The following is a 19,687-nucleotide window of genomic DNA, read 5'->3' as shown; positions in this document are numbered from 1 at the left end:
TTCCTCAACATCATAAAGGCCATATATGACAAACCCACAGCCAACATTGTCCTCAATGGTGAAAAACTGAAACCATTTCCACTAAGATCAGGAACAAGACAAGGCTGCCCACTCTCACCACTCTTATTCAACCTAGTTTTGGAAGTTTTAGCCACAGCAATCAGAGAAGAAAAGGAAATAAACGGAATCCAAATTGGAAAAGAAGAAGTAAAGCTGTCACTGTTTGCAGATGACATGATACTCTACATAGAGAATCCTAAAGATGCTACCGAAAAACTACTAGAACTAATCAATGAATTTGGTAAAGTAGCACGATACAAAATTAATGTACAGAAATCTCTGGCATTCCTGTACACTAATGATGAAAAATCTGAAAATGAAATCAAGAAAACACTCCCATTTACCATTGCAACAAAAAGAATAAAATATCTAGGAATAAACCTACCTAAGGAGACAAAAGACCTGTAAGCAGAAAATTATAAGACACTGATGAAAGAAATTAAAGATGATACAAATAGATGGAGAGATATACCATGCTCCTGGATTGGAAGAATCAATATTGTGAAAATGACTCTACTACCCAAAGCAATCTACAGATTCAATGCAATCCCTATCAAACTACCACTGGCATTTTTCACAGAACGAGAACAAAAAATTTCAAAATTTGTTTGGAAAAACAAAAGACCCCGAATAGCCAAAGCAATCTTGAGAATGAAAAACGGAGCTGGAGGAATCAGGCTCCCTGACTTTGGACTATACTACAAAGCTACAGTAATCAAGACAGTGTGGTACTGGCATAAAAACAGAAAGATAGATCAGTGGATCAGGATAGAAAGCCCAGAGATAAACCCACGCACATATGGCCAACTTATCTTTGATAAAGGAGGCAGGAATGTACAGTGGAGAAAGGACAGCCTCTTCAATAAGTGGTGCTGGGAAAACTGGACAGGGACATGTAAAAGTTTGAGATTAGATCATTCCCTAGCACCATACACAAAAATAAGCTCAAAATGGATTAAAGACTTAAATGTAAGGCCAGAAACTATCAAACTCTTAGAGGAAAACATAGGTAGAACACTCTATGACATAAATCACAGCAAGATCCTTTTGGACACACCTCCTAGAGAAATGGAAATAAAAACAAAGATAAACAAATGGGACCTAATGAAACTTCAAAGCTTTTGCACAGCAAAGGCAACCATAAACAAGACCAAAAGACAACCCTCAGAATGGGAGAAAATATTTGCAAGTGAAGCAACTGACAAAGGATTAATCTCCAAAATTTATAAGCAGCTCATGCAGCTCAATAGCAAAAAAACAAACAACCCAATCCAAAAATGGGCAGAAGACTTAAATAGGCATTTCTCCAAAGAAGATATACAGACTGCCAACAAACACATGAAAGAATGCTCAACATCATTAATCATTTGAGAAATGCAAATCAAAACTACAATGAGATATCATCTCACACCAGTCAGAATGGCCATCATCAAGAAATCTAGAAACAATAAATGCTGGAGAGGGTGTGGAGAAAAGGGAACACTCTTGCACTGCTGGTGGGAATGTGAATTGGTACAGCCACTATGGAGAACAGTATGGAGGTTCCTTAAAAAACTACAAATAGAACTACCATATGACCCAGCAATCCCACTACTAGGCATATACCCTGAGAAAACCATAGTTCCAAAAGAGACATGTACCAAAATGTTCATTGCAGCTCTATTCACAATAGCCCGGAGCTGGAAACAACCTAAGTGTCCATCATCGGATGAATGGATAAAGAAGATGTGGCACATATATACAATGGAATATTACTCAGCCATAAAAAGAAACGAAACTGAGCTATTTGTAATGAGGTGGATAGACCTAGAGTCTGTCATACAGAGTGAAGTAAGTCAGAAAGAGAAAGACAAATACCGTATGCTAACACATATATACGGAATTTAAAAAAAAAAAAAAAGTCATGAAGGACCTAGGGGCAAATCGGGAATAAAGACACAGACCTACTTGAGAATGGACTTGAGGATATGGGGAGGGGGAAGGGTAAGCTGTGACAAAGCGAAAGAGAGGCATGGACATATATACACTACCAAATGTAAGGTAGATAGATAGTGGGAAGCAGCCGCATAGCACAGGGAGATCAGCTTGGTGCTTTGTGACCGCCTGGAGGGGTGGGATGGGGAGGGTGGGAGGGAGGGAGATGCATGAGGGAAGGGATGTGGGAACAGATGTATATGTATGATTGATTCACTTTGTTATAAAGCAGAAACTAATTAAAAAAATAAAAAAAATTTAAAAAAAAAAGTTTTTTCATCATGTGCTATAGTACATTAAATATAACCATAAAATATTTTTTACCTCTCTATTGAAAGGTAGAATGGGGTGTCCCTCTTCTTGAATATGGGCTGATCCAGTAGCTTATTCAATCAACAGAATGCAAGAGAAAAGGTGTTCTTGCACTTGTGAGGTTAAGTCATAGGAAGCCTTACAGATTCCAGCCAAGTCTCATGAGATGTTTATTTTGGGTGAAGCCACTCACTATGTAAGAGTTCAACTACTTTGAGATATCCAGGTTGCTAAGACTCCAAAACTACACCGAGAAATTTCATGGAGAAAGACAGAGACAGAGAGAAAACCAGCCCCAGATTTTTCAGCCTGTGCAGCCCAACTCAAGTCCCAGATTTGTGAATGAAGATGCCATCTTGGTTGGACATTTCAGCACCAAAAGATGTGACTCGGGCCTCCCTGGTGGCGCAGTGGTTGAGAGTCCGCCTGCCGATGCAGGGGATACGGGTTGGTGCCCCGGTCTGGGAGGATCCCATATGCCGCGGAGCGGCTGGGCCCGTGAGCCATGGCCGCTGGGCCTGCGCATCCGGAGCCTGTGCTCCGCAACGGGAGAGGCCACAACAGTGGGAGGCCTGCATACCACAAAAAGAAAAAAAAAAAAAAAGATGTGACTCAAAGAAAACTTAGCCAGAACCAAGGCCCCAGACATATGACACCAGTCAAGTTGTCTAATCTATCTCCAATCATTCAAACCACCACAGCTGAGGCCCAGTCATGATGGAGCAGAGATGAGCCATCCCCAGTATTCTTTATCTTTATTCTTAGCTCACAAAGTCCTGACTATAACAACATGGTTTCTATTGTATCTACCACTGCGTTTTGGACTGGTTTGTTATACTGCAATAGGTATCTGGAATATATGTCTTGATCATTTCTTACAGTTCTAAAGCCACAGAACTCCTTTTACCCATATTCAGGGAGAATGCTATCTCTTACTTATTTTCAGTCTCCCTTTGAGTCATAGAATCTGTTCAGAAGCTTCCTTGGACAGAGTCAGTAAAAGAAAACTCTTGATTACAAAACTCCATCATTACAACCAGGATAAAAGAACAGCCAAATCTGCTCACACACACCCCGTTTTTTCACCACATCATAAACAATGGATTGGCCAAATTTTTAAGGGCTTGACTCTGATTGAAAGTAAGCAACTTTCCATCTTCAACCTCTTCCCCTCCAACTCAACCTAGAGTGATGCTCTAGCCAACCTCCGGACTTCCTGATGCACCTCCCATCTCTGAAATGAGAAGTGAAGAAAAAACATCTTCAGAAGACCTCTGATATCAAGACAAGGGATAGAACAAAGGCCAAAGCAGCAATATTGCCATCCAGAAGAAAAACTACTGAACCTACACTGCAATATTCAGAAGGAAAGTCAAGACTTGAGAGAACTAAGTGTAAAGCACAGCTGTATTGGTGGCTTCTATTTAAATAATCAAGGTCAATAAGTAGGTCTCTGGGATGATGATCCCTATACCCTGTTACTTGCACCAGAATTGGGACATAACCAGGAACAAATAGTTCAGGAAGCTAGAGTCATTGACACTGAGAGCCAACTACAGGGAACACCAAACATCCCGGGCTATTAGTTCATGTGCTTCTGTACGTAAATTTGGAATGACTGTAAGACTTTCTGAATCTTCAGGTAACTTGCATACTATTCTAATCAAAAGCAGTCATGCTCCCTCTTAAGCTAAACCATACAACTTCAGAATCAGGTGTTACTTCTTATTGGTACCACTGTCCACTAAGCAAAGACAGAAATACAGAAGTAATCCTGACCCCTGCCTTTCCCTCATATTCCCCCTCCCCACTTTTCCCTCTTTCCCATATATTACTAGGTTTAATCAGTTCTGCTGCCTAGAGATCTGTTAAAGTCCTTCATTTTAATCATATCCCTTTGCCCTGATTCAGATCCTTGTCATCACTAGCCTAGGCTGCCCTCTATTTCTGACCCTCCCACCTGAACTGTTGCCCTTCATATTCATCCTCAACACTACTATCAATATTATTTCTAAATTGCAAATTTGACCATCAACTGTCTAAAGACTTCAACATCTTTCCATTGCACTAATGATAAAGTCCAACTTCTAAACATGTCATAAAGGTCTCCATTTTTTGGCCTTGCTCTGCCAATTTAACTAATGTCTTTTTTTAGTAATTAAAATCTACTATCCTTGTTGTTTTACGAGTGTCAGCAGTGGCTGTTCTCACTTTTGAAAATATTTCCCGCTTTCATTCACTTAGAAAACTCCTATTCATCCTGTCAAACCCAAATGCAGTGAAACCGATTTTCTCTCTCACTCAAATCACTTTCTCCTCAAAACTGTACTTTTAACTCTGTGTAGCTCAATTGTTTGTTATACTCTAATGACAACACATTCTTAAATATACTCACCTTTGTATCTTAATATCCGATAATATGACTGACATTTAACAAACGCTAAACATACTTGACACTTGAATTGATTGAATTGAATTAAACTGAATCAATCACTCTCAAGAACACTAACGATTGTTAGGGTTTCCTGCATCAAGAGTACAAATCACGCTGAATTTTCATAGTACTGCTAGTTTTGATTGAGGCACAGCAAACAAGTTTACAACGGATTTCCCCTGTGAAAAGAATAACTTCAGTAAAAGATAACAAATACACTCAGAAGTCCATAAAGGAGGCAGGGTGGTCTAGGGGATTCTGTTCTCATCCAAAGACTTGCTGAGATTTGATTCAGAGGGGAAAGATTGATTTTTCTAGCTTAAGTTAAACGAGGCATGGAACAAATGTCAAAAGCAGGACATAGACTTAGATTCTTCACTGTCACACCAGTAAAGTTACCATCCTTCCATCTCCTTGAGAACAAACAAGAAAGCCTGCTGTGGACCGTGAACAAAACAACAACCGTGAATTTACACAGCTCCTTAAACTTCTAAGCTGTGTACTGAGAGTGAATTAGAGGTCTCCTCCAGATAGCATTGCAAATGAGCGTTATTTTATTTTCACCAAGCCTTTCAGGTGATACATGCGACAAAATCAGCAGGGTCAGTACTCACTGTGGCAGACAAAGTAACTATTATGTATCTGTCCTAAAAGTTCCTGTGATGTTCTGGCTAGTTTTGCTTAAGGACTATTTATAATATTTATGAGAAAGGAGGACAAAAATGAACGTGATGCTTTTGTGGAGAAGGAATTCCCTGGCTGAGCAGAAAAGCCTGCCAAAGTTTTGGTGTTTCTTGTTTGTTTGAAACAAGACTGAAGGACCATATAATGCAAGATGAAGCCATTAACAGTTAAAAGGGAGAGGACACACTAAAGAGACTCAGCCAGGGCCCTGGTAAATTATCCAAAATTGTGGGCTTTCTTAGTGAGAGTCTAGGATTTGAGAAATTCATGAGGAGAAAAGGCGGAGGTCCCTGGGCACCTGAAAATGAGAATTGCTGCATTGAACTAGGCTGACTTTGGCATGGCATTTTGAAGAAGGCAGTCCTATGGAATGTAACGAATAAATAGAGCATATCAGAGCCTGAAAACCTGAGAATAGGCTCATGTGGGTGAAACGAGGTGAAGCACGGTGCTTGGTACACTATAAACCCTCAGTAACATTGGCTGGTTTTGAATGAAATGAAACCTAACCTGAATCCAGTCCCTACTCGGTAACAGCGGGGAAGATAATGGGTGCCTAGGCAACGTCTAGCAAGTTCTGGGCTCGAGGCGGCTCCCAACTGTTGCGTCACCAGGGGCCACAGAACTGAGTCGGGAAGGGAGAAGGGAGGAATCTGTGCGGAGGGTCATCCGACTGAGTCGGAACCGGACACTCTGGCAGGAAGTAGAAAGCGAAGAAAACGAAACGACCATTGGTGAATTTCAACACCACGTCGTGAATTTCAGATAATTTTCCACTTGTTTATTAAGATGGAAAACTCGGATTCCAACGATGAAGGAGATGGAGTTTCGGCCCAACACATAAGTCAAACGGACCGATTGGTTCGGGAAGAAGATTTCTCCAGGTTCGTAAATAATCTGAGTGAAGAAGATTACGAACTTATGAGAGACAACAATCTTCTAGGCATTCCAGGTGAAAGTACGGAAGAAGAGTTGCTGAGAAGACTTCAGCTAATTAAAGAAAACGCACCACAAGACTCACATGAAAATACAGGTATATTCTGCTTTTGGAGGGAATAGGATGGGATGAATAAGGAACTTCATAATAGGAAATAGTAACTTCATAATAGGAAATAGTAAATTATACAGAAGTGACTTACATTCATTTGGTAAGTAACTTCTCATAAAAAGAACTGGCATTTACTTGATTTTTGGTGAGCATGTCAAGGTCTGTTTGTTTGTTTTCCTGATTCACATTTGGGTTGTTTTAATTGGGAAACAGTGCAAAGTAGCCTATTTGTATTTTTCTTGGTTTTCTACCTCAACTGAAAGTCCCTCCTACTTCCTGAATTATTTTTTCTACATAGACATGTAAAAAAAGCAAACAGAAATATTCTCCACTGGGGACAATTGTGCTCTCTTCAACACCTGGGGACATTTGACAATGGCTAGAGATATTTTTGGTTGTCACAGGGGAGGCATGGGTGTTACTAGCATCTAGTGGGCAGAGGCCAGGGATGCTGCCAAAGATCCCACAATGCACAGGATAGCTCCCCAAAACAAAGAATTGTCCAGCACCAAAATGTCAATAGTGCTAAGGCTGAGAAACCCTGCTCGGACCTCAGGTCTGGTGCCTTCCCTTCCAGTGTGAAGCAGAGGATTTTGCTGTCTAATGAAGAGGATACTATAATACTTTGGCTCTTGAACATGGTCTTATAGGTACCATGCTAGGTTCAGTCTATTCATTTGATCTGACCTTCAATTTAATGTCAATTAAAAATCTTGGTAACTTTAAGAAGTATTCAAAATGCAAACACTTTTAAACCTATAAAACTTGTTTATGTTTGGGCAATAACCTTATATTTTAAAACAGCTTATCTATTATCAAAAGCACATAAGTGAAAAGCCTAGAAGTAGTCATGTTGGAGACTAATGAAAATTAGACAATAATGTAAATTGAACTAAACTACTAGCATTGTACCTTAACTGGTGTTTACCTTGTTTAATTGCATTAGTGTTTTGACAGTGGACTGAAAAAAAAGTCTCTTGACATTCCTCTGACAGTGGTACACAGGGCTGTGTATATGATGAAATACTGAAACATAGACTTCCTCCGGATTCCCTTTTTAAAAAATTCTCTAAGTTTATCTAGGATTAGCTCACTCTTTTTGGATGGAATCGAAACTTTTCTACCTTTACTTATAAATCTACACAGTGCAGTTTATAAAATATTAACTCTATAAATGTGAAATCAGTTGAAAACACCTGAGTATTTAAGTTCTCATTTTTTGTTTGTTTTTGAAACAAAGTTTCAGAGTGCTATTTTATGATGGTTCTAATTTTGGTAGTTCTTTTATGCACCCTCCCCATTTTTTTTTTTTGTTAACAGACAGAGGAGACTCTTCAGATGACGTGTCTAGTGGTGACTCTCTAATAGACTGGCTTAACTGTTCTGGACAAACTGAAAATATGACAAGTGGACAAAGAGAAAACCAATCTTGGAGAGAAGAGAGCCAAATTAATCCTAAAAGTGATCAGTTCATATTCAGTTTAGAAATAAATGCTAACCTTGATCATGGGAGTCCAAATCCAGAGAATGAATATGTAGCGTCTGCAAGACTTCCCAGAAGAGAAAATATGGAAGACAGCCAAAGGCAAGTGGAAAGTCCACAATCTGAATCAATATTTACAAGACCATCTATGTCTGAACAAGATACAACTGAAACATTAATGGAATTCCCACCTACCACAAGTCAGAGAAGAGCAAGAAGTAGGAGCCCAGAGTATCGGAGAACCAGAGCAAGAATTGAAAGTTGGTCGCCTCCACGTTCACTTAGGGAAATTGTACAAAGACTGAATCATAGTATACCCTCTCAGAATTTTGAGCAGCCTCTGCTAAGTGAGAATGCGAGATTTTCTAGAACTGAGCACCGAGAAATATTGACACAGCAAATGACTGGATTTGAGTTGCAAAATAGCGGTCTTATTGAAACTTCTAGAACAAGGAATGCCGTTCATGGAGAAAATTCTCCAGATACAACCAGCAGTGGTGAATCTTGGGGAATGAGGGAAATATATCCAACCATACCCTTCAATCTTGAAGTAGGACAAGTTCATTCTGGAGCATATTCTCAGAGAGACAGCAGAGCTAGTAGAACTCAGTTAACATCTGAGACACCAAACAACACTGTCACTTCTGAAAGTGAACGAGGACTGAGGCATATGTATTCACATTCTGAGCGGGCAGGTGTGAGAGCTTATGTCAATACCATTAGAAATCCCGTTTGCAGAATGTTCAATACTAGCTTAAATGATACAACATCTGTTCCAATTCAGAGCATGTTAAGGCAGACAATGACAGAATTTAGTAACTCAAATAACCTTATGGACAGTGACAGTAATTTAGAGCATAGTGTCTCACCTCCAAGTCCAAACATGGAATGGCTAGAGTCACCTAATGGTAGTAGTAGTGGTACATTTGGTTCTGATTCAAATGCTAGCTATGATACCCATTCAAGTTCCACACTGAGTTGTCATTCAAGCCCCAATTGTACGTCTAGTTCCAGTTCTAGTCCTATTTCTGGTTCCAGCTCAAGTGATGAAAATTCAGGAATTAGATCACTGATGTTTGAAGGCAGTGAAGAAACAAACTTAGCAGCAGACTTATCATCAGAGACCAGGCAAGTGGGTAGACAAATTAGCCTAATAATATATGATGAAAGTGACTCTGGGTCCTCCCATGATCTGCAAACTACAGGACTCACCAAAGCACAGATTGACAGCTTGGCTGTAAGATCTTTTGATGAAAATGATGCACTAAAAGCCTGTAGCATTTGCCTTACCGAGTACACAGAAAACAGCAAGCTTCGCATACTACCTTGCTCCCATGAATATCACAGTCACTGCATTGATCGCTGGCTGTCTGAGAACTCTACGTGTCCGATTTGTCGTAGGCAAGTAGTGGATTCCAATGAGAGTGAAAATCCTGATCGATGAGTTCTCAGCTACATAAAGTGTTATAGGGCTTCCCTGGTGGCGCAGGGCTTGAGAGTCGGCCTGCCGACGCAGGGGACTGACAATAAAAATTAATTTCACACCATAGCAGTTCACTGAATTTCAATAAAAACTTAGCATGTGCACTGGGTTGGGATGTTCCTGATTCCATGGGAGAAATGTCTTAATATGATATAATGAATCTAGATAGATCCTAGTAGTATTATCTCGTCATGTAAATCCCAGACATCTCTTAGCCCTGTTCAATCCTGGTTGTGCATGCAGAGAAACAGAAACCCAACCAAATATCAATAATTAAGAAGCCATTTAAGACTACATTAGAGTCATTCACATAAAGAAGTCATGTTACATTCCTAGAATGCCATAAAAAGCTTTGAAACCCTTCTCTTCCTATCTCTCTCCACAGCAGTTTATCCCACCTCCCTAACACTACCTTAACGTTTCGCCTATTCCCCACTACCAATGTATCAGTCAGTTCTAGCTAAAAACTGATGGCACACTTTAAAAGAGTGATGGAATAGCATTTAATGAAGAGACTAAAGTGTGTAAAGAATGAAGGGAAACCAAGAGATGATGAAGTACTCTGAGGCTAGCAGCTGTGAGAAGCCAGTATTATAACCACGAGGTTTGAAGGGGCATAGAGAGATAGCAGTTCCTGCAACCCAGAATGTCTTCGAGTTATAGGAGAAGCCCACCCAACAAGAGATGTAACCTTAGAAAATGGCATCCACTGCCAACCTAAAGTTTGGAAGGGGGCAGATCATGGAAATAAATACCCTTGCCTTCTTTCCTCCTGACTTCTAATCACTTATCAGTAGGTCATATTAACCCAACCCAACCTGAAGACACAGAGAGACTGGTCCATGAAGCTGATAAAGATCAGCCTCCTGGAATCACGAAGCAGGGTTAAGAAGGATGGCGAGTAGATCCGGTAAGCAAATCAGAGACCATCTACCACAACCAGCATTCCCAACTCTCTTCAAACCCAGCCTGTGTACGCTTTCTTGCCTCTTCCGCTTCCGCTTGTTCTCTATTCCACTCTATGACTCAGCTCTTTAACAACCCTCTCTATTTTCCTTTCATTTACTCAGATCTTGTATTTTTAAAAGTGATAAGATGACAAAGCCTTAGAACTTAATTACCTTTCTCTTAAACATGTCACACTTTGATTTGCTGTGATTGTAAACAACTAAGGATAAAGGGCAGTTATAGGTATGTCTTTAATTTTTGCTGCTTCAATATATTCAAGCTTCAATTTCTTTCTATATATGTTTAGTTCATATAATTAGTTTTTAAAACAGATTCTGATTTCTTATAAAGGGTTTTATGGTTTATATATGACTCTGAATCCTTGTGTGAATGACCCAAAGTAGCCAATTGCTGCTTGGAGCCTCACAAGCTGCAATATGAAAGCCTTAAAGGTAAAACTTGGCTTCAAGAAACATGTCTACATAGTTCAATTCTAACTGTCCCCAGTAAAACCATCACCCAAAACCCCGAGTATTTGAAATCAAAATTTAGGTCATGCTTCCTTCCAACCTAAACATAGTGAAGGATTTTTCTCCTAATTCAGCCTGAAGACTATTTTTGGGAGGTTGTATTGGCCAGTCCAGAAAATTTTGCTTAAATTTTTCAATCCTGGTATAGGTGAGAGTACATTGTATTATAACCTAAAGCAATAATCAGAAATTTTGTGCAATGTGCAACCTATACAAATGTAGGCAGTGTTAAGTATACACCTTCTCTAAAAAGTTAAAGTCAGCAACATCACTGACCTTTCTTTTCTCTGTGAATTGCTGGCAGCCACAGTTTTTGCACATAACTACAACGTATAAATGGGGAGTGGTGGTGAAGTTTTTGAAAACATCTTTGAGGTAGCATATTTTTCACACAGAAGATATCTGCATGGCCAGAAATGAAGGCTTGGATCAAACCTCTGAAATTTACATTAACTTCTGAAAGTTGTTTGAATAGTCTGATTTTTAGGAAGTATTTTTGATATCAGATATGCTTCATTTAAAGTGAGTAGAATAATTATAACAGTACTTGGCTTTCATACTATCCTAACAGATTAAAACCTTCCGAAGGATGATAATTGCTTAATTAATGCTTCAGTACATTCACATGCACCTTCTGTGGTCGACAGAATTCTAAGATGATGCCCAATGATCTTTGTAGGAGCCCCTCCCCTTGAGTATGAGACCTGTGAATGTGATGGAATATCATTCCCATTATTAGATTATGATATATAGCACAGTTGATTGGGAGATTATCCAGAGTGAGCCTGACCTAATCAGGGGAGCACTGAAAAGGCACAGAGAGGACTTCTAATCCAGATAAGATGGTTTATACTCCCCTCTCCCTGCTCCCCCTTTATACGCACAACTATATATCCTGGAAATAATATGAGACAACCAAAGGAGATCTCTGAAAGGTCTAGAGAAGGTGAATTGCCTAGGGACCCTCAGAATGGATGAACAGCCTCATGGCAGGGCACCTTATGACCCTCTACCAACAAAAAAATGTGATCCAGACCCAGCATTTCCTAACTCCCAACTTAGTAACAGGAAGTGGCTCAAAGAGGCTCTTCCTCCATCACATCAAATGGGAATCCCCCAAACACCAGGCGAGCCTTGCAGAACCTGCAAGGACGAACAATTGGAAGCCCTGATGACACTAAGTGCCCAGGGAAAGTGCTTTCCTTCCCCACTGGGCCTGAGATCCCCCTTCACCACCCAGACACGTCAGTGGCTAAGGGTCCCAGCCAAAGTGCTCCTACCACAAAAAGCTCCCGCCTGGACAATGCTCTCCTCAGATGGGACTGAGACTCCTCTCCCCTCCCCAGAAACATCAGGCAACTGGCTGGTACCGGCAACGGAGATCCCTCCACAGAAAGCTCTCAACCTGGTAAGCACCCTCCACTCCTTACAGTCCAGGGAGACCCTGTCACAAGTGCCTGGCCCAGGAAGGACTCTTCATCACGTGTTCCAGAGATGCCCTTCCCTCACCAGAAGCACCAAGTGCCGTATCCTGGGGAAGCTACTTCAGACCCCATAAGCAGCATGAGAAGGGACCAGAGGTAACCCCACCTGCACAAGAGAAACAGACCAAAAGAGTACCACAAAGGGTCAGAAAATTAGGTTATCATGGAACCACCGTCCATAAAAGTACAGGAAATGTGTGCCAAACCTATAAAGAGTGAATGCCTGCTAAAAATTAAAAAAAACGAAACACTTTAAATAGGGACCAAAGTATCCTAACATAATAGCCAAAATGTCCAAAAGACAATAAAATATCACTACTTATACCAAGAACCAGATACATGACAGCTTGAATAAGATGGGACAGATGATGCCAACAGAGATGAATTAGATGTTAGAATTATCTGACAAGGGTTTAAAAATGCTGATTTCAGACCTTTAAGACCTCGAACACAGAACCTAGTCACTCCATGCCAGTATCCCCACCTATAGGACTGTGAGCTAATAAAGGGATGCTGTTTTAAGCCATTACATTTGTACTAATTTCTTATGCAGCAACAGACAACTAATACAACTTCTCATCTAGGATCCATCCTGTACCTAGAAAATGGTAATAATGAGTCCTAGACAAGTAAATGGCTTAATGTCTTGGTTCTAGGCCCACTATAACATTATATTCTACCATTTTTCCCAGAAATGGAATCCCTAATTCCTGCTACTGAAGCTGCTAGAAGACAGTATCTTTCCTGTTTGAACAACCACCAATATCGTATCGCTCTAACTTTACTTCACATCACCCTATCTCATTCTACCAGTGTATGCTGCTTATATCATAAACCCAATTTAACACTCTGACTTTGAAACTATAGAGCCACTTATTTTTCTCTCAAAGAGATTGCTGAGTATTATATTGCTCTTCCAAATCATATTCCTCTCTGTCTGCCCTGACAAATCAGAAATGGAGAAGATTTGTACCTGAATCTTCTGAGCTCAACCTGATACGTTTTTTACATTACAGTATATCAGTTTAAATACACAGCATCACTGTGGTTGTGAGCATAAATATTTCCATCTTAAGAATTTTCTCTGTATTTTCTTGGTAGTTTTTAAAACATTTGTTTATTTTGGCCTAATTCCAAAAAAAAAAAAAACCTTGTCTGAATTACAAATTCTTTTTGAAAGTAGTTATAGCCTATGGATAAGTTTTTGATAGCAATATAAAGTCTATCTTTTTTGGCTAACCATGAAAATAAGTTGTGCTCTCAATATTCCATGAAGAATTAAGTATAAAGATTCTTTTGTAAATGCAAACAAGCCTGAGCATCGAACAACATGAACATCAAAACACTGCATGTACTGGAAAGTTCACAAAGAAATGTGACGTTTCTGTTAAGTAATATTACTTGTTATCCATATACAATACTTTGAGATCTTCAGTATCTTCTTTACTACAATTACCCAAACATTTCATGTCTTTTCATTATTTGAGAGGTGAATGTATACTCCCTTCAATGAGAAGTTCCTGGTATGAGAATTTCGAATGGAAACTGAACTGCATTTCTTTTCTGTGACTTCATTTAAGATTTGAAAATTCTTTACCATCCTAACTCAGGCTTTCTCCCTATGAAATAAGAGGCTCTCCTTTGTGTGATATTCAAAACTCTCCATTTTTAAGCATCAAGCCAGCATCTTTAACATCACTGCAAAAATGTGGAGATTTGGAAAAGCATGTTGGGGAAAATCCTTTTTCTCTCATCCACCATTCGTAGAGGACAGACACTAATTATAAGCCAACTCTGGGCTCTGGGTTCTCCATTCTCACATCACTAGTCACAACACAGTTATCTACCACCCCTGGCCTTGTCATCTTCTATTCTGGAAGTGTATTTTTTTTTCTTTAGTAGCACTTGTGACGATCTAAAACATTTTTTATTTATCTTGTGCTTGTTTTCTTCCCCATTCCTATCCCAAAATAGAAGCTCCAAAAGATCTTTCTTTTTTTTTAAATTACTACTACATTTCTAACAACTAGAACAGTTACTGGCATACACACACACACACTGCTTCAGAATTTTTGGCCACTGTGAGCATCCCAGACTTATTTTTCACCCTTTATTCTCCAAAGAAAACCTATTTTAATACTGTTACCTACCATCCAGGATTTGATGTATTTCAACCTAGATCTCTCTCACTTACTTAACATATTTGTATAGGGTTTCTTGCCTATTAAGTTATAATATCTGCCAACCCTTTTCTAAATCACTATTTCAGGCGTTCAACACTGACCAAGAATGTGCCATGCCCAATGCTGGGTGCTAGGGTTATAGTTACGAAGTACAGCACTTATCATGAAGAAATGTATTACATTTTAAAGAAGGCAGCTGAATAAACATACAGTAACACTCTATGTCAGGGATGCCCTGACACAGATTCAGATACAGGATAAAATGGAATGATCTAGGAGGAGAAATCTACACTAACAATTCAAACCTCCTTAAAGTTGGGTTATATCTGAGTTGTATCTTACAGGACTAGTAGCAATTAGCCAATGAAATGAAGTCATTAATTTTATTCTAAGCAAAATAAACACTGCATGCAACAGTAAAGATGCACTGAAAATTTAGGGCTCAGTAAACAGTAAGTATGAATCATCATGCTCTGCGGTAGAAGAGGCAGAGATGTAAGTACATTAGCAAAAAATGAAGAGATGAGGCCAAAGAGGCAACAAGTGGTATTGTGTATCAGGCTGAAGAGTTGAACTAGATCTTCTAAGCAATGCACAGTCAAGACGATTTTTCTAATAGGAATAAAATTTTTCAATTTTTAGAATGGTCATACTAGCAGGGATATGAACAGATTGTCAAAATTTAGATTGTCCCACTTACGGAGTTACGGCATTAACTGGAAGAAAAAAGTATAAAGTCCTGATATAATGGTGAGACAGTTGAGATATGGATGCATATAGATTCAAGTAGTATTAAAGAAGCACAATCAAATTTGGTGGCTGCTTGGATAATTTAAAGATGACCTTAAGTTTCTGGTTTAGGTGACTGAGTAGATGGTGAGAAGTTCCACTGATATAAGAAATGTAATATAACTTGTTTGTCATAGTAGAGGAATAGATGACAATTCAGCTGGGATCTCTGAGATTTGAGATGTCAGAGTGATATTTTAGTGGCAATGTTCATCTAGCTATCACGGAATATCAAGTATGCTTCTAAAATCAGGATAAAGATGCCAGACTGAAGTCAAAGAAGTATGAGGTATTGCCTGTGGAAGTGTGTTCCATGGTAGTAGTGGAGGGAGATGGATGGAATCCTTTGGAACAGGAGCAATTATAAAGTAGACAGACATAAAGAAGCTAGCAAAGATAATCAAGACAGAAAAATTAGAGGTGTAAAGATAATCATAAACACAGAGCTCATGGTCTTCATTCGTAAATATGAAGAGAAAAAAAATATCTCTAAGTGTTAAGAAGAAAGTAAACTCCTAGGAAAGCAAGGGTTTTGTAATTTTCACTACAATAGTCATAGCACCCAAAAAATACTGCCTTGCCCAAAGTCGATGTTCCATAAATATTTGTTGAGATATTTGAGATAGGCATGACATAAGAGAGAATAAGATAAATATTAAAAATAGCAAAATAAGTCCTGGGAGAAATAGGAATAATTCATGGACTAGGAAAGAACCTGAAAGGCTTAGTTTTACCATGAGCAGATGGAGACCTGCCACTATTCTAAACACATACAAATGTTGAAAGAATAAGTCTTTGGCAGGAACTGTAACAAACACACTGGCCATTATAGATCACCTGGAAACAGTCTTTACATATCTTTTTTAAAAGGGTCCTTTTTAAAAGAAAGAATTGGTAAGAGGGTGGTTAAATGCCTTTCTGTCAGGCTTTTTGTTTGGAGAAAAAGGTGTAGGTGAAGTAACTGCCCCACATAGACTCTCAGTCTACGTCTCCCTCTTGCCATCCTGAGTTACTCAGGATGAGTAACTGCTGATCACATATATATCTCAGAAGCTGAAACCCCCTCCTTGCATATTATAGTAGTGGGCTTCCCTTTCTTTCAGATTTCACCATTATTATGATAGGTTCTTGAGAGGCAAAGGTAATGGCTACGTATGCTTGCAGTCACAAACATCTTGAAGCAGAGCCCATTTTCTTTTGTATTTTGAAATCCAATATAAAGGAATTTAAAAATTCAGCAAGAGGGAAAGGGTTTCAGAGTATTTGGACTTGAAAGAGTATATACCCATAACTTCATTTTTGCAAGAAAATTAGCTTCTTGAAATCTTATGCAATTGCTGCCATGGTCATTGTATTAATTTTAAGTTGTAATTTTAGAGAACACTTACAAATTAGTTTAAAGGCTAGAAAGGAATTTATTGACTCACAATACACCAAAGTTTGAAAGTGCTGATACTTTCAGACACAGGTAAGTGTGGGGGCCCAAAGGATATAAATAGAAAATGTTTCTCTGACTTAGATATTCTTCCCTCTGCAGTTTGTTTTGTTTGTTTTGTTTTGTTTTGTTTTGTTTTGTATTATTTTGGGGAAACCTTTCTCCAAGGGGTGGCAAGAAAAATGACCAATCCCAACTCTATTTTTGTATATTACCAATTTACTGAACCCAGGCAAAGAGAAAGCCTTTTTACAAAAGACTGACTCAGCTTGGGATTTCTGTTAAAACCTCAAGTTCAGGGAATTCTAACTGGCCAGGTCTTGGTCACATGCCCAGCACGAGAATATGGAGGTGGGATCTCCAAGCCAAACCAGATGGAAATGTGGACAAATTCACCAAAAGTAGCAATGAAGGTCTTCTAAGGGTTCTCTTTTGTTTTTCACACTTTTCTGGAATCAATTCTGGTGATATATATTTTACTAGGAAATAATCAATTTCATCCAGTTTTTAGATTTTTACAGCATATTTATGTTCCGTGCATCATCCTAAATTTAATATATTTCCTTTTGTGTTATTTTTCTTTCTGTTCCTATACTTTATACCTTGGCTTTCTCCCTTTTTCCTTGATCAGAATATCAAATGACATTCGATAAACTCTATATTAAGGTTTGGTCGGACAAGTAGAACCACTAGAAGGACTTTATTATAGAGATTAAACCTTACATGATAGTGGGGCTTTGTTAAGCAGTCTATGTAAATCCACTGCCCCTGCCTCTTGGTGCCAGTCCTGAAGTCAGTAGGGCTGGCAGTCAGGAATGAGAGATGATCTGAAGTTAGGAGATCAAGGATAAGCTGGAACCTTCAAAGATAAGCTATAATCCAACTAGAAAAATGAACTGAACACCATATTAAAAGGATTATACATCATGGCCAAGTGGGATTTATGTGTAAAATGGTTCAACAGACAAAAATCAATCAATGTGATACACCACATTAACAGAATGAAGGACAGAAAAACCACATGATCATCTCAATTGATGCAGAAAAAAGCAGAAAAAGTATGTTCATTGGAGTTCAAAGCTCCATAGAAAGTTTAAATAACGTATTTGATAAAACTGAATTTGAATTTTAAAAGTTGAAAATAAGCCCGAAAAAATGATGAGGTTAAATGAAAATGTGAATGATAAAGGAATAAAGGATAAAACGGGAGACCCACATTCATCTAATAATATTTTTAGAAGGTGAGATTAGAGTGAATTTAACAAGTATTTGAAGAAATAGTACTTCTCAGAGATTAAGTTAGAAATAAATCCTCCGATAAAAGAAGTGCATGGAGTCACCAGTAAAACAAATGAAAACAAATATATGATTATATCCTGTATCGTATACCTCACCTCAGCCTGATCCTTCCTTTGTTCCACATTAAAAGAATGTGCAACACTGGCAGACTACTTACATATACAATCTGACAGTGTCTCACTGTGTTCATGATTCCAACAAATCTATCCTCCACCTCTCTCCTTACTCCAGCAGGTGAGAATATTCCTAAAGCAACCCTTTCAGTTCTCCCACAGGCTAAACCCATGGATGAATTCTTTCTCCTTTTCTTCACATTCCCTCCCCATAATTTTGAGATCCAGTTTACAGAACTTCCAGAGGTCAAATCCCAGCTTGATCATGCATCCTCATATTGAATCGCCAGCCTTCCCTGCTTCACTGCTTTTGCCCTGCAATCCGGTTCACTTGCATTGTACTCTCTAATTAAATAATAGCACATAAGCTCTTGGCCTGAGGCTCTGCTTTCTGGGGAACCAAGGCTAAAAAACAGCTGGTAAACCACATCACATAATGGCAAAGAGGAAAGTCTACAAAGCAACTTGGAAGAAAGAAAGAATATCAAATAAAAAGAGCAATGAGACTAGTAGCAATCTTCTCATCAGTAACAATAGATGCCAGAAGACAACTGAAAGCACTATCCTTAAAGTACTAATGGAAAAATCACTCTTAACCTAGAATAGAACATTTAACTAACCATATTAAAAAATGAAAGAGATGACATTTTCGGACAAAGACAGAAATTTCTACCTATAGATCTTCAATACTAAAACTTCCAAGGAATAGGTTTCTTACTGAAGGGAATTAAACTCACTGTGAAGAAGTGGGATTAAGGAACAAACTGAGCAAAGAAAGTGATATACAGGTAGATAAATCCAAGAAGTTTAACTGTTAAACACTGTGTAATTGTGTGACTAATTTGGGGGCCAAGTCAAAAATAAAGTGCAGGGGCTTCCCTGGTGGCGCAGTGGTTGAGAGTCTGCCTGCCGATGCAGGGGACACGGGTTCGTGCCCCGGTCTGGGAAGATCCCACATGCCGCGGAGCAGCTGGGCCCGTGAGCCAAAATTACTGAGCCTGCGTGTCTGGAGCCTGTGCTCCGCAACAAGAGAGGCCGCGATAGTGAGAGGCCCACGCACCGCGATGAAGAGTGGCCCCCGCTCTCCACAACTGGAGAAAGCCCTCACACAGAAACGAAGACCCAACACAGCCAAAAATAAATAAATAAATAAAGCAAAACTGTCAACAAGTAAAAATAAACACTAAAAAAATAAAAATAAAATAAAATAAAGTGCAATTCAATGGAATATTACTCAGCCATAAAAAGAAACGAAACTGAGTTATTTGTAGTGAGGTGGTTGGACCTAGAGTCTGTCATACAGAGTGAAGTAAGTCAGAAAGAGAAAAACAAATACCATATGCTAACACATGTATATGGAATCTAAGAAAAAAAAAAAGGTCATGAAGAACCTAGTGGTAAGACGGGAATAAAGACACAGACCTACTA

At 39.0% G+C, this 19,687-nt stretch overlaps 1 protein-coding gene and 1 long non-coding RNA gene across 6 annotated transcripts in view; both read left to right on the top strand.

Annotated features, from left to right (window-relative positions):
- LOC308610052 overlaps window positions 1-19,687 on the top strand; it is a 1,140,458-nt gene that overhangs the window by 352,498 nt on the left and 768,273 nt on the right. The gene's annotated exons all lie outside the window — the stretch shown is intronic.
- Window positions 6,086-9,439, top strand: LOC308610037 (E3 ubiquitin-protein ligase RLIM-like; the record flags this gene model as incomplete). Its single annotated transcript, XM_081259320.1, has 3 exons — window positions 6,086-6,512; window positions 7,833-8,594; window positions 9,201-9,439. Exons 1-3 carry the CDS (start codon window positions 6,254-6,256, stop codon window positions 9,437-9,439), a joined length of 1,260 nt encoding a protein of 419 aa, XP_081115446.1. The 5' UTR covers window positions 6,086-6,253.

The sequence above is a fragment of the Mesoplodon bidens genome, assembly GCF_964165515.1.
Source record: "Mesoplodon bidens genome assembly, contig: HAP1_SCAFFOLD_81, whole genome shotgun sequence".
Classification (NCBI taxonomy): Eukaryota; Metazoa; Chordata; class Mammalia; order Artiodactyla; family Ziphiidae; genus Mesoplodon; species Mesoplodon bidens.
This window is presented reverse-complemented; position numbering and strand designations above follow the sequence as displayed.